This window comes from Podarcis gaigeae (assembly GCF_964106915.1).
Source record: "Podarcis gaigeae genome assembly, chromosome: 13".
NCBI classification, from domain to species: Eukaryota; Metazoa; Chordata; class Lepidosauria; order Squamata; family Lacertidae; genus Podarcis; species Podarcis gaigeae.
In genome coordinates, this window is record NC_139689.1 from 21,555,017 (window position 1) to 21,569,576 (window position 14,560).

General features: G+C 52.1%; 1 protein-coding gene across 1 annotated transcript; it reads left to right on the top strand.

Annotated features, from left to right (window-relative positions):
• The first annotated feature begins 469 nt into the window (after window positions 1–469).
• Window positions 470–12,250, top strand: TUFM (Tu translation elongation factor, mitochondrial). Its single transcript, XM_083708078.1, has 11 exons — window positions 470–575; window positions 1,728–1,774; window positions 1,935–2,097; window positions 2,691–2,857; window positions 3,083–3,187; window positions 3,350–3,514; window positions 3,620–3,752; window positions 3,881–3,985; window positions 4,171–4,322; window positions 11,480–11,599; window positions 11,787–12,250. Exons 1-11 carry the CDS (start codon window positions 473–475, stop codon window positions 11,958–11,960), a joined length of 1,434 nt encoding a protein of 477 aa, XP_083564204.1. The 5' UTR covers window positions 470–472; the 3' UTR covers window positions 11,961–12,250.
• Window positions 12,251–14,560: the final 2,310 nt, after the last annotated feature.

A 14,560-nucleotide genomic window follows, 5' to 3' on the forward strand; every position in this document is an offset into this window, starting at 1 on the left:
CTTGTTTCCTCTAGGCAGCTGCCTCTTCAGCTTTGCAGAAGAAGGAGGGCAAAAAACTCGCCACCTCGGGTACCTCGGGTTAAGTACTTAATTCGTTCCGGAGGTCCGTTCTTAACCTGAACCTGTTCTTAACCTAAAGCACCACTTTAGCTAATGGGACCTCCTGCTGCTGCTGCGCCGCCGGAGCACAATTTCTGTTCTCATCCTGAAGCAAAATTCTTAACCCGAGGTACTATTTCTGGGTTAGCGGAGTCTGTAACCTGAAGCGTCCGTAACCTGAAGCGTATGTAACCAGAGGTACCACTGTAATCAAAAGTATCCCGGAAGTCAAATTCCCATACTGAGAGAATGCAATTGTTAACTCTGAACTAACTCTATAGAGCATTCATCGCCCGTGACCGACGTTTCTCCACAGTTACCGGAAGTTCTCCCTCTCCATGCTTCTTCTCTAACCTTTCCTATCTCTAGGTAGATGGGAGGGGGGCGGGCGGGTGTGATATTCCTTCCGGGAGGAGCTAAGATGGCGAGCCGCGCGCTGGTGGTGGCGCGAGGAGGGCTCGGCGGCCGTGTTATCGGTTGGTTAAAGGGCTGCGGGGGAGAAGGGCGGGGGGCGGCGGCGTGTCGGCTGGCAGAAAAGGAGGCGGGGAGGGAGAGCGAAGAGGCAAGAAGCCTCTCCTTAAAGAACTCGTGCAGGAGAGACCCGTGACCTTTTGTGCTTGGCGGGCTGCTACTCGGTTCATTACGGCCTCTGCCTTAATGCCCGTCTTGGGATCTGAGGCAGCGGCGGAGCAGCCCATCACGTCGAAGCGGGGGGAGGCGGCGTGTGGCAGGTGAGGGCCCGGCCCTTCCTTTCCCCTGAGTGTGTGAGGCCGGCCCCTCGGTGCATCCCTCCAGGCTTCTTTCCGCGGATGCTGCTCCTCCCCCCCTGCGGCAAAGAAAGAGGCGGTTTCTCCCGTCCCCGGCGAGGTGGTTCCGCCCCTTCGTCCGCAGGGAGCTCTGCTGCTCAGCACGTGCCAATCAATGGTTTAGCGTCAGGGATGAGCAGGGAGGTAGCAAAGTGTGCGGGTAGCAAACCGTTCGAGGTGGTTGAAACAAAAGAGATGGAGAGCCTCTCCAATCTGAGCGGAAAAGGGCAATAAAAGTAGTAGTGTGGTGCAATGGTTAGAGTTTTGTTCTGTGGCCTGATGAGTGAACAGGGTTTGAATCCCCACTGGGTGAGTTTGGGCCTGTCACTGTCTCTCAGCCTGACCTACCTTACAGGATCGTTGTGAGGATAAAATTGGGGGAGGGGAACTAGGTACACCACTTTGAGCTCCTTGGAAGGGAAGGTGGTATATAAATGCAGCAAATTAATACATATGGTGAGTGTAAGCAAGTGTAAAGTGATGCACAATAGGGTGATAAATAAATAAACCTGAATTTCACATATACACACATTCTTGTATTCAGTGTGTTGTATGAGCAAGGTTTTTTCACGGACTATAGAGATCCTGCTCCCTGCCGTATAAGTCAGCATATCAGATGCTATTATTCATAATGTTTATTTTAAAAATGCTTAAGTTCACATAAAATTACTTTTTTGCAGCTGTTGTCTCTTGAAGGTTATGGGCATAGGCAGAAGAAGGAAAATTGGGGGAGACAGGGACATCAGGATGTGCAAAGATAATGTATTTGTTATAAAGTGCTGTCTGTTGCAAGTGATCACCCATTTTGCTTGTGTTTTGCAGGCCTCCGTGGCTGCCTGCCTCGTTATCTGCAAGGTTTTATAGCTACGGTAAGAATTCTGGGCAGTGGTGGGCAAATTGTTTTGATTTGTTGCAAGCCACCCAGAATGGCTGGGGCAACCCAGTCAGATGGATGATGATGATGAGGGTGATGATTGCTGTGATATTATAGGCAGAGAGGGCTAAAATTCTGACACTCTTCTTCTACAGCCGTCCTTGACCTGCCCAGCCTTCCATGGGCATACGTTCCTTGTTCGAAGTTTTGCAGTTGAAGCGAAGAAAGTATTTGTACGAGACAAACCACACGTCAATGTTGGAACAATTGGGCATGTGGACCATGGCAAAACTACATTAACAGCAGCCATCACCAAAAGTGAGTGTTAGGGGTGAGGGAATGGCTATTATTATGGAAGACGAGATAGGTAGGGTGAGAACAGGCCTAGACCTGATCAAAACAGCTAGTTGAAGGAAAGTCAGCTGGCAGCCAGGGAGCCAAATCAAGCCATCAAGGACTGACCACCCAGCCTCCAAAATAGACTCCATCCCAAAACTGCACATCATTGAGATACACCTCAGCTGCTTTCTCTTGAACTGAGCTGCAGGCAGAGGCAATGTGAACAGCGAGACCTGTGCCTTAGTTGCTCATTCCGGATGCTCACTCCCTTGCACATGTCAGGGTGTGAGAAAATGGACACCTTTGGTGTGCAAAGGAAGGGGCCAAAGCCTCAGTTGCTGTTCAGACTAGAGAAGGGAGTTCAAGAGCCCTTTAGCTCTGCCTGCTGACCTGCTCCCATACCAGCTAAGACATAGATAGTCCTTGCTGGCCTTTCAGATTTGATCAGTTGAAAACATTGCTTCTTTTTCCCACTTCTTCTTCAAAAAATGCTACTGAGTAAGACTAGACCAATCTTTTCTTTTTTGGAGAAACTCAAGAACCTTGTTCACCCCTTCTGCGGTTATTTCCAGTTTTGGCAGATACTGGAAGTGCCAAGTTCAAGAAATATGAAGAAATTGATAATGCACCCGAAGAGAAGGCACGTGGGATCACCATCAATGCCTCCCATGTTGAATATTCAACAGCTAACCGCCATTATGCCCACACAGACTGCCCTGGGCATGCCGATTATGTTAAGGTATGTGTGAGGAACTGGGAATCCATGAAAGCCCTGAACACACTCATGATCCTCACCCAGAATGCCTGTTGATGGCACATGCCATTTTAAAAAAAGAATTATTGGAGGATTGCCAAGATCTAGAAAACTTCCAAGCCATATCAAACATAGGAGCCTGGTTTTTCAAAGTAGTTCACCTTCTAGAAGATACCACAGCCTGACATGTTTCCCATGTCTTCTCTGTAGAACATGATCACAGGAACAGCACCACTAGATGGCTGCATCCTCGTCGTAGCTGCAACAGATGGACAGATGCCACAGACAAGGGAGCATCTTTTGCTTGCCAAACAGGTGAGTCTGTGGTCTTGGAATGGAATAGGCTAGAGATGGTTTGGGTGACCTAGTACATACTTCTGAGAATATGATGGGTGCTTCTGTCAAGCAGGGCTGGAAGTCTTGAGAAGGGAGCAATGTACATGTGGGTCACCCTTGTTTTCTTCCTTACCACCTTAGATAGGAGTGAAGCATGTTGTAGTGTACATCAACAAAGCTGATGCAGTCGATGATGCAGAGATGTTGGAGCTGGTAGAGCTTGAGATCCGCGAGCTGCTCACAGAATTTGGCTACAATGGGGAAGAAACGCCTGTTATCTCAGGCTCCGCTCTGTGCGCCTTGGAGGTCAGTGGTGCACACACACATTTCGTCTTGAGTGTCATTCCTTAGCAGGAATTCTTCCATTGCTTAATCATTTATATCACCACCTCCCATTCCTGTTCCTTGCAGCACCGAAATCCAGAGCTGGGCTTGAACTCCATCATGAAACTGCTGGATGCAGTGGATACACACATTCCTGTGCCACAGCGGGAGCTTGATAAGCCCTTCCTGCTTCCCATAGAGCACGTTCACTCCATACCAGGTACTAAGCTTCATAGGTTGCCCCCATTTGCTTTAAGGGAGTTGCAGCTAGGGAGGATCCTGTAGGGCTGTCTGGCTGTCCTGTACCCCCATTGCCTATGCTAGCTTCATTTGACTGCTTTATTCCAGGCCGAGGCACTGTGGTAACTGGTACCCTTGAGCGTGGCATTATCAAGAAAGGAGATGATTGCGAATTTGTAGGGCACAACCGGGACTTGCGCTCAGTGGTAACCGGTAAGTCCTTTAGATTTTCTGCAAGACTCGTCAACTTCCTGGTCTCCCCCTGCCTTCCAAGTTTGGTAGAACAGGGATAAAACACCTTATGTGAAAATGGCAGTCAGGGCAAAGGACAGTTATGGTTGGGTGGAGGAACTCCCCAGAAAGTTTGCAAATGGTAATGGCACTCCTTTTGACTTCAGGTATTGAGATGTTCCACAAACAATTGGAACGGGCAGAGGCTGGTGATAATTTGGGCGCTTTGGTGCGGGGGCTGAAGAGAGAGGATATTCGGCGGGGGATGGTTATGTGCAAGCCCGGCTCCATCAAGCCGCACCAAAAGGTCGAGGCTCAGGTAAGCAGGCAGGACAGATTTGCAAATAATTTGTAAGACCTAACCTAAGGAACCTCCTCACCCACTATATCCCTGCCTGGTAACCGTGCTCCTCATACTGGGCCCTGCTGAGAGCACTGCATGCCTCAAAGGTGCACTTAACCTGCACTAGGAACTGGGCTTTTAGTTTTGCAGCTACATGACTTGGGAATCAATTAACCACCTGTCAGGGGTTCAGAAGGAGAGACACAGGAGGGGGAGCAAATGGAGAGTGAGGAGGAGGAGTACGAGGGGGGCGCAGGCAGTGACAGTGGCCAGAGTTATTCCACAAGCCTCTCTAGCGAATCGGAGGACTCACAGAAGGGAGCGCCGGTGGCCAGAGCAAGGGAAATTCCAAGGGAGAAACCTCAAGAGGGAGGGGCCAGCGGGGAGTCTCTGAACAGCAGCTGGAGATCAGGGCCAGCGTCTCCACCAGAGCGCAGTGGGGAGGGGGAGTCCCAGGAGTCGGGACCAGTGTCCTCACCACCAGAGGGAGGAGAGGAGTCAGGTTTGGCAACACCCACATCAGGAAGCGGGGAAACGGTCAGAAGGAAAGTCACCGGCTGGGCGCGCGCGCCAAGTTCAAATGTACAGGAGCGCGGCACAGCGGGGAGCCCGGGAAGGGAGCCAGGTCCTAAAGCCCGCCGGAGGGAGGGGCAAGACTCAGGAGGCTCCGCGTCAGAGGAGTCCAGGAAGGAGGGAACCCCAGAGGGCAGAAGGACCCAACGCAGGAAAGAGCAGCGCAAGAGGTGGAGCCAGGCTAGAATCTTAAACTGGTGTGGGTGGAGCAGTGAGTCAGAGGGGACTTAGCCGGTCTAGCGTTAAGACGTGGGCCTGCGCGCCCAGAGCTTGGAAATGGAAACTAAACTTCAATAAAGACCTTTGTATATAATATCCACTGGGCGTTGGTCCTCTGTGAGCTGGGACCTAGCGGCAGTCCTGACAGTAAGTCCCCTCTCCATTTTCACCAATTTTGCAACCTCGTGGAGTGCGGGAAAGCAGCGAGGGGTGAAGATTGGTGCTTCGCGAGCTCACGAAAAACAGGGAAATGACTACCGAAGAGAGGATAGCGAGTTTGCAAAACGCAGTGACGCAGTTGACTGCAGAAATTGCGGCTTCCAGAAAGAAAGAACAGGAAGCAGCTGCTGCCTGCCAGGATCTGCGAACCAGGTTAGAAGTGCTAAGTACACAGAGGCTACCAGCCACCAGACCAGAAGGGATTGGGCTGGGAAACAGAGGAGGGAGCCTGGTATCTCACTTCAATGGGGACCTGCAGGAGTATCCTAACTTCAGAGCAGATGTGATTTATACATTGCAGCTGCTTGACAAAGACTTTAAAAATGAGGGAGAGAAAGTGGGATTTATTATTTCGCATTTGCGGGGGGAGGCAAAATCGTGGCTGCGCAATCTATGGAGAGACAAGGATCCAGCCCTCCAAAATGCGGCTGCCTTCATTAAAGTGATGGATGCGTGTTTTTTATCTGAGATTGATGTGGATATCGCTAGGAGGGAGATTCACGGACTAAGACAAGGTAAAGCCACTGTGAGGCAATATCATGCACGTTTTTTCGGATTGGTGAATGTACTAGCCTGGGAGAAAGAATCGCCTGCCGTCAGAGACCTGTTCTGGGAGGGGTTGAGCGGAGCTGTGAAAGACGAGATCGCAAGGGGGGGAAGACCCCAAACCACCAAGGAAGTGGTGGAACGGGCACTCTCCATTGGGGTTCGGTTGGAAGGACGCCCTTGGGGCAGGGAGGAAGGGCATTTGGGACGCACGCCAGCGAGAGGACTGCCTCCCTTCCCCAAGGAGGCGGCGCGCGCTCGATCCATGCCTCCGCTGGGAGGGGGAGAGGAGCCGATGGAGATAGGTGGTGCTAAGGCTCACTCCACAGTCGGAGCCCTAACTCCGGGAGCAGTCAAGATGAAGCCTCCTAGAGGAACCAGGAAGTGCTACATCTGCGACAGTGCTCAGCATATGGCAAAAGAGTGTCCCCAGCGGTTTCACAAGCATACTGCAGCCGCAGCGACAGTAACAGACGCAATTCAGCAGAGGGAGTCGCAGCAGGAAAACTCCACTGTCTGGCTGGAGATGGCGTCTCTGGGGACCAGCCAGACAAGTCAGTGAAGCAATCCCCAGGGATCTTACAGCCCACCGACCCCCTCCCACCCAAACCAGTAGTGCAGCTCACCGCATCCCTTCAGCTCCCCAATGGGCTACTGGTGGAAATTCCCATCACCGTAGACTCGGGGAGCAATGCAGATTTTATAGACATGCAGTTCCTCCAGCAACATGGCATAGCCCTTCTGCCAGCGGCGGTACCTCTGAAAGTCGTCACAGTGGACGGCAGGGAGCTACTGGGAGGGCAAGTGCTACAGCAGACGCCGCCAATGGTGATGCGCATTGGAAACCACCGTGAGGTCATCAGCTTCAACGTCACCCGCCTGTCAGACACGCCCATAGTGTTGGGAATGAGTTGGCTGGATAGGCACAGCCCGGCATTAGCTTGGTACCAGCGGCAACTGACCTTCGGCTCCTCTTACTGCGCAGAACACTGCATCCTGGCGGACTTGGAAGATGAGGGGCACGAGGATGGACCACAGCTGAACTTGGGCATGTTGCAAGCGGTGCCTAACAAATACAAGGAGTTTTTGGAGGTCTTCTGCGAGAAAGAGGCGGATAAGCTGCCACCCCACAGACCCTACGACTGCAAGATCGACCTCCTGCCCGGGGCGACGCTCCCGACGGGGAAACTGTACTCCATGTCTGAGGATGAATTGCAAGAGCTCAGGGAGTTCATAGATCACAACCTGAAGCGGGGATTCATCCGGGAGTCCAAGGCGGCAGGAGGCAGTCCCGTGTTCTTTGTGAAGAAGCGGGACACGCCCCAAAAGAGGCTGGTCGTTGATTTCCGCTTCTTGAACCTCAAGACCAAGCCCTCAGCATTCCCTATGCCCAAGATCGATGACCTGCTGGCGACGGTGAGGAAGGGTCGCATCTTTACCAAGTTGGATCTGCGCGGAGCGTACAATCTCATTCGCGTACGGGAAGGCGACGAGTGGAAAACAACCATGTTTACGCCGCTGGGCACTTATGAATACAGAGTTATGCCTTTTGGATTAAAAAATGGTTCCCACTGCTTTCAAGCCTTCATGCATCATGTCTTGGCGGGTCTCCTCTACAAGAAGTGCGTCTGCTTCCTGGATGACATCCTAATCTTCTCGGAATCGCCGGAGGCTCACGAGAGAGATGTTAGGGAAGTTCTGCAGAGGCTGCGGGAGCACAGGCTGTACGCCAAGCTGGAGAAGTGCCAGTTCGACAAGACGGAGGTGGATTTCTTGGGCTACAAACTGTCCGACAAGGGACTGGCTATGGACGGTGCCAAGGTACGTGCAGTACTGGATTGGAAGAGCCCACGCAATAGGAAGGAAGTACAGAGGTTTGTCGGTTTTGCCAACTTTTATCGCAAGTTCATCAAGGGTTTCGCCATGCAGACAGCGGCCATCACCGACACCCTCAGTTCCAAGAAGAAGAGGTTCATCTGGACGGAGCAGGCAGAGCAGTCCTTTCAGAAGCTCAAGCAGCTCTTCGCTTCCGAAGAGAACCTACTGCACGTAAATCCCAGCAGGCCCATGAGAGTGGAGACGGACGCCTCAGACAGGGCCGTGGGAGCCGTTCTGTTGCAGCAAGACCACCAGGGGGACTGGAGGCCGTGCGCTTTCTACTCCAGAAAACTCAGCAAAGCGGAGCAGAACTACACCATTTGGGACAGGGAGTTGCTGGCCATACATGCAGCCTTCAAGGCGTGGCGGCACTTCCTCGTCGGAGCCAAGCACACGGTGCAGGTCCGCACAGACCATAAGAACTTGGAGTACTGGCGCACGGCGAGGTTCCTGAACCAGCGACACATCCGCTGGGCGGAGTTCTTTGCAGATTTCGACTTCAGAATTGAGTACATCCCAGGAAACAGCAACGTCTTGGCGGACGCACTGTCCAGAAAACCGCAGTATCTGGAGGCAGAGGCACCGGCGGCGGCCAAGCACATTTTCACACCGCAGGCGTGGGCATGCGCGTCAGCCACGGTGGACCTGGACGCGGTGCGCCGCGCGCTGCGAACAGACTCGTTCGCCCGAGCCAAGATGGAGGAGGTGTGCAGTGGCAAGGCGAGGGGCGACGAATTCCAAGTGCGAGACGGCCTGCTCCTACGCAAGGGAGTCCTCTACGTACCAGGAGACAGCCTCCGCGCGAAGGTCCTGCAACAGCTGCACGACGCGCCCAGCGCGGGGCACTTCGGCAAGGAGAAGACGGTGGACTTAGTAGCCAGAGACTTTTGGTGGCCTAAGATGCGGGGGGATGTCGCGGACTATGTCAATAGGTGCGACACCTGCCAAAGGGCTAAGCCTGTGCACCAGCCGCCGGCGGGCCTGTTGGAACCGCTACAGACACCGTTCGTACCGTGGGAGAGGGTAGCCCTGGACTTTGTCACAGATCTACCCAGCTCAAGGGGCAAGACGGCAGTGCTCGTGGTAGTGGACCTGTTCACCAAGATGGCCCACTTCATTCCGTGCGCGAAGGTGGCCACGGCCGAGCAGACCGCTAAGATGTTCATAGACCACGTGTTCAAGGTGCACGGCCTACCACGGTCTATTTTGTCCGACCGGGGGCGCCAGTTCATCTCCAACTTCTGGCAAAAGCTGATGGGATTCCTGAACGTCAAGGTCAGCCTGGCGTCGGCGAGACACCCGCAAACTAACGGGCAGGCGGAAAGGGTCAACGCCATCATGCAGCAGTACCTGAGATGCTACGCGAACCAGCAGCCATCGACCTAGGTGGACTATCTACCGTTGGCCGAGTTTGCCTACAACAACACGAAGCACGGGTCCACGGGGGTGACCCCATTTTTTGCCAACTACGGGAGGCATCCCAGAACCTTCCCGGGTCTGGACACAGTGCGGGAGGGGGAGCCACAGGGAGCAGAGGAAGTGGCAGCGGAGTTGCAGGAGATCCACGAGCAGCTCAGGAGGCAGTTAGAGTTGGCAAAACAGGCTTACAAAGTGCAGGCAGATCGACACAGGAGGGTTGGGGAGGACATCCAGGTGGGAGACTGGGTCTGGTTGGCAGCACAAGCAGTTCCAGCCAGATCGTTAGCCAAGAAGAAACTAGGGCACAAGCAGCTAGGGCCTTACCAAGTAGAGGCGCAGATCAACCCAGTGGCCTTCCGGTTGACACTCCCGGAGGGTTCCAGAATGCACCCGGTCTTTCATAGATCAGTGCTCACGCCCTACAGAGAGCCCCACAGGTTTCAAGCACCGGGGAAGGCGCCAGACCCGCTCAGAGAAGCGCCCAAAAAAGGGGGGTCGCCGAAAGGGGAGCCACTTAATGAAGCCACTGAGATTTTAGACTCAAGGTGGGGGGAGGACGGGATTGAATATCTTCTCGCCACGGAGGACACCCCGGCCAGCGCCAACAGGTGGGTGCCGGATTACGCAGTGGAAGAGCAGTTGCTCAAGGAAGAATTCCACACACTTTTCCCGCACAAGCCTATGCCGGCGGGCTTTTTCGAGGATTGTTTGTTCACACCCACACTCTCGGCCAGCACTTTCCGGGGTTTCTCGTCAGCTGAGGACTCGGCTCCGGGAGGCAGCTCTCCGGAGGGATCACTTTCAGGTTTTGGCACGGGGGGATCTTATTGGTGGGAGGACCAACCCGAGGTGGGCTGGCGCAGAGACATGCCGAAGGGGCCCTGGGAGGTGGACCCCCATCAAACAACAGGGGGAGGAGGGCTCTTGGGTGATTTGGGGTCGAGCGCAGATTTCGAGCACACCGCGCAGGAGATGGAAGCGGAGGAGGTCGTCGTCGACGAGCCCATGGGGGACTTCCCGGACTTATCTCGATGGTTGCAAGCCTCAGGGGACGAGCTGTATCCTGGACTCACCCCTACAACAATGGAGCACCCGGAACCCGCACCGGAAGAGGGGGAGGGGGGAAGGGGGGGCTTCGAGGGGGGGATGGATGTCAGGGGTTCAGAAGGAGAGACACAGGAGGGGGAGCAAATGGAGAGTGAGGAGGAGGAGTACGAGGGGGGCGCAGGCAGTGACAGTGGCCAGAGTTATTCCACAAGCCTCTCTAGCGAATCGGAGGACTCACAGAAGGGAGCGCCGGTGGCCAGAGCAAGGGAAATTCCAAGGGAGAAACCTCAAGAGGGAGGGGCCAGCGGGGAGTCTCTGAACAGCAGCTGGAGATCAGGGCCAGCGTCTCCACCAGAGCGCAGTGGGGAGGGGGAGTCCCAGGAGTCGGGACCAGTGTCCTCACCACCAGAGGGAGGAGAGGAGTCAGGTTTGGCAACACCCACATCAGGAAGCGGGGAAACGGTCAGAAGGAAAGTCACCGGCTGGGCGCGCGCGCCAAGTTCAAATGTACAGGAGCGCGGCACAGCGGGGAGCCCGGGAAGGGAGCCAGGTCCTAAAGCCCGCCGGAGGGAGGGGCAAGACTCAGGAGGCTCCGCGTCAGAGGAGTCCAGGAAGGAGGGAACCCCAGAGGGCAGAAGGACCCAACGCAGGAAAGAGCAGCGCAAGAGGTGGAGCCAGGCTAGAATCTTAAACTGGTGTGGGTGGAGCAGTGAGTCAGAGGGGACTTAGCCGGTCTAGCGTTAAGACGTGGGCCTGCGCGCCCAGAGCTTGGAAATGGAAACTAAACTTCAATAAAGACCTTTGTATATAATATCCACTGGGCGTTGGTCCTCTGTGAGCTGGGACCTAGCGGCAGTCCTGACACCACCAAAATCAGGCAGGCACCTAGCAGGGTGTTTAAGCGCTTAATGAGTCATTTTTTGTTCAGGAAAGCTTTCCCTGAGGATGTAATCCAGTCATTTATGGAAGATCAGTGTTGTCTAATGGAAGTGGGTTTCTTTTGTTTGCATGGATGTTTTTGTTTTTAGTGAGTTTATGTTATTGCTTTTAAAGATCTTGTTTGATTCTGTTTTTATCATGATCACTGCTTCAGTGGCTTCAAGCTATGAAGCAGTCTATAAATTTGTGTAATTATGATGGGACACTTTCATATTCTGGAAAATAATGGAGGTTTAATTTGGAGCTCACATTGATTGTCCAGACAAGGCAAACAAGTCACTTCTCCTTCCCAGGTTTACATCCTGAGCAAAGAAGAAGGTGGTCGTCACAAGCCCTTTGTTTCTAACTACACACCTGTTATGTTTTCTCTGACCTGGGATATGGCCTGCCGTGTAGAATTGCCTGCATCAAAGGTTTGTCTGACTCTTCCTGCCCTCCTCCCTCCTTTCCAGCAGCCCATTGCTTCCTATAAGCATTGCTGAAGTGACTTATAGAATCCACATTAGAGAATAGCTCTTTATCTGCTTCGCTTCTGATGCTTATAACTGAAAACAGGTACAACTACTGGATATCTTACAGGCCTTATTTCCTCTTCCTTAGGAAATGGTGATGCCAGGTGAAGACACCTCCATTATTTTGACATTGCGGCAGCCCATGGTTTTGGAAGAGGGGCAGAGATTTACGCTGCGGGATGGACACAGAACCATTGGCACTGGAGTTGTCACAAAAACACTGTCAGTAACTGCAGAAGATAAGGCGAAGTGGGAAACTTAAGTATATCCCTCAGAAGGATGCTTGTGAGGCATTTCAGGCCACTGAACATGCAGAACACATGAAACCAGGAGTTAAGCACATTGCAGAAAGAGGAAGGATGTATGTTGAAAGCTTCACAAGCTATGAGCGGTTTCTTGGAATAAAGCCCCTTGCTGCTGAAATTATACCCTAACTAAAGTAAGCGGTTAGCCTTATCACCTTGGCTGAGGCGAGAAAAGCCCAATGTGTTCTGCTCATTTCAAGGGTGGGTGGGGAGGGCAAGTTGGTTAAATAAAAGACTTGAAAGCTAATCTTGAGTGCTATTCTGTTAAGTGGTGTAATTTTTTCATGATATCCTTTGAGAGACACACTGTTGTACTTACTAAAACAAATTTAATATTAGGTAAAACTAATCTTATGGCGCTGGAGGAGACTCTTGAGAGTCCCATGGACTGCAAGAAGATCCATTCTGAAGGAAATCAGCCCTGAGTGCTCACTGGAAGGACAGATCCTGAAGCTGAGGCTCCAGTACTTTGGCCACCTCATGAGAAGAGAAGACTCCCTGGAAAAGACCCTGATGTTGGGAAAGATGGAGGGCACAAGGAGAAGGGGACAGAGGACGAGATGGTTGTACAGTGTTCTTGAAGCTACCAACATGAGTTTGACCAAACTGCGGGAGGCAGTGGAAGACAGAAGTGCCTGGCGTGCTCTGGTCCATGGGGTCACTAAGATTCGGACACGACTAAACAAAAAAATCCTATATGTAGTTAATGGGTACAGGTATCTGTTTGCAGGGGCACTAGTACTTGTTAGTTGATCTCAGTTAAGAATTTGGAGCCTGGATACAGTATCAAGCCCAGAAATGCCTATTGAGCAACCCACAGGTGACTGCACAGCTTGAATCCACAGGCAGGCTTCCTGTTTCTTGTGCCCTCAAACCCTGAATAGTCCGGCATAGGAGGCCTTATTTGTGTGAACTCCTTTAAATAACACATGGATCCTAAAGCAGAAGTGGCTCTGTTCATCTTGCACTCCAGCAAGTGTGGACAGCATTACCAGGCAGGGGTGGCTTAAGGGCTTCTATACAGATTATACAACACTACCTAGCTCAAATACATTTTCAAATTTAGTAATATTAGTGAAAAGTAGATATATTCCACCACATATGAAATGTACTTCCTCTCCCCCTACCAGCCCTTTTTGAATATTAAAAGGTAAAGGTACCCCTGCCCGTACGGGCCAGTCTTGACAGACTCTAGGGTTGTGCGCTCATCTCACTCTAGAGGCCGGGAGTCAGCGCTGTCCGCAGACACTTCTGGGTCACGTGGCCAGCGTGACGAAGCTGCTCTGGCAAAAAGGGACGCGGGTGCCGCTGTGGGTAAAACCTCAGCGCCTAGGACTTGAAGATGGCATGGTCGGCGGTTCGAATCCCCGCGGCGGGGTGCGCTCCTGTCGTTCGGTCCCAGCTCCTGCCCACCTAGCAGTTCGAAAGCACTCAAGTGCAAGTAGATAAATAGGTACCGCTTTATAGCGGGAAGGTAAACGGCGAATTTTGAATATTGAAGAGGACTAAATCATCCTTGTGATACGAAAATTGTTACCATCGCATACCCTTTGATTTCCTGCAGTGATAGCAAGATCAGGTGGAACACATGCCATTCTCTCCTTCACAAACATGCATATCCTTACTAGAGAAATCTTCAGCCCCCAAAGGGAAATAGAAATCCAGCAGTGCTTCTTTTTTTGGTCAAGTATCTCATGAAGATGGAAAGCCACCATCAGTAAAGTGCTGCTCTTAAAAAAATGGATAGCAGGAGAGTAACTATTTGGAGTAACAACCTTAAGATCAGTACATGCATACTGTGATTTGTCTTTCTAGATAGAGCTCACTGAAAGCAGCACGGTGGGATAGTGAACTGCTGCACTATCAAACTCTTCTCCACCCCATTTCTTCTACAGCAGCCTTCAAAGATTTCAAGATGCACTGACTCTTTGCTTTCACGTTTATATGTAGTGTTTTGCCAACAGCATAAACCATTAATTGGACACCACTAGATTTATACAGAGGTAAGCAAGGTGGTAACTTGTAGAAGTTGTTGAGACCCCCAACTACCATCAGCCTCAGCCCCAGCCATGCCCCCTTTTGTTTCACAAACATGGTTGGTAGAGATAAAACGGTCAGAGAAGAAATCGCTAGATTTTTATTTCATTTGTCCAAATCAGTGTATATCTTAATGCTGAGGTTGGTATTTTCGCCCTGTGTAGAGCATTCTGGCCTAGACCACAGGCTGGAGGTTGTGAGCCTGTGATTATCCCAATGCTGCTGGATTGCAATTCCCACCATTCCTTGTGCTGGCCAGAGCAGATGAAAATTAGTGTCCATTATCTGTATGGGCACCCCTAACTGCTCTAAATCTACAGGCTCTCACATTCCAGCTGTAGAACCCTGTTAAGGCTACCATCTAGAGCTTTCATGTATCAACAATCCATGGGCAAAGTACAGCTGCTCTCACCTGGGTGAGGAAAGAGGAACTAGGGCAGAACATACTGCTGGTATATAAGCTGTATCTCAGCCTGCCTGAACCTGGGGAGACAACCCATCTGCATGCCTTGCTCCCACC

Excerpts from the sequence above, each read along its gene's own strand:
- TUFM (XM_083708078.1), top strand. The coding sequence starts at position 473 with ATGGGAGGGGGGCGGGCGGGTGTGATATTCCTTCCGGGAGGAGCTAAG. Across the intron at positions 2,098-2,690 it reads AACAGCAGCCATCACCAAAA|TTTTGGCAGATACTGGAAGT; the intron begins GTGAGTGTTAGG and ends GGTTATTTCCAG. Across the intron at positions 3,188-3,349 it reads ATCTTTTGCTTGCCAAACAG|ATAGGAGTGAAGCATGTTGT; the intron begins GTGAGTCTGTGG and ends TTACCACCTTAG.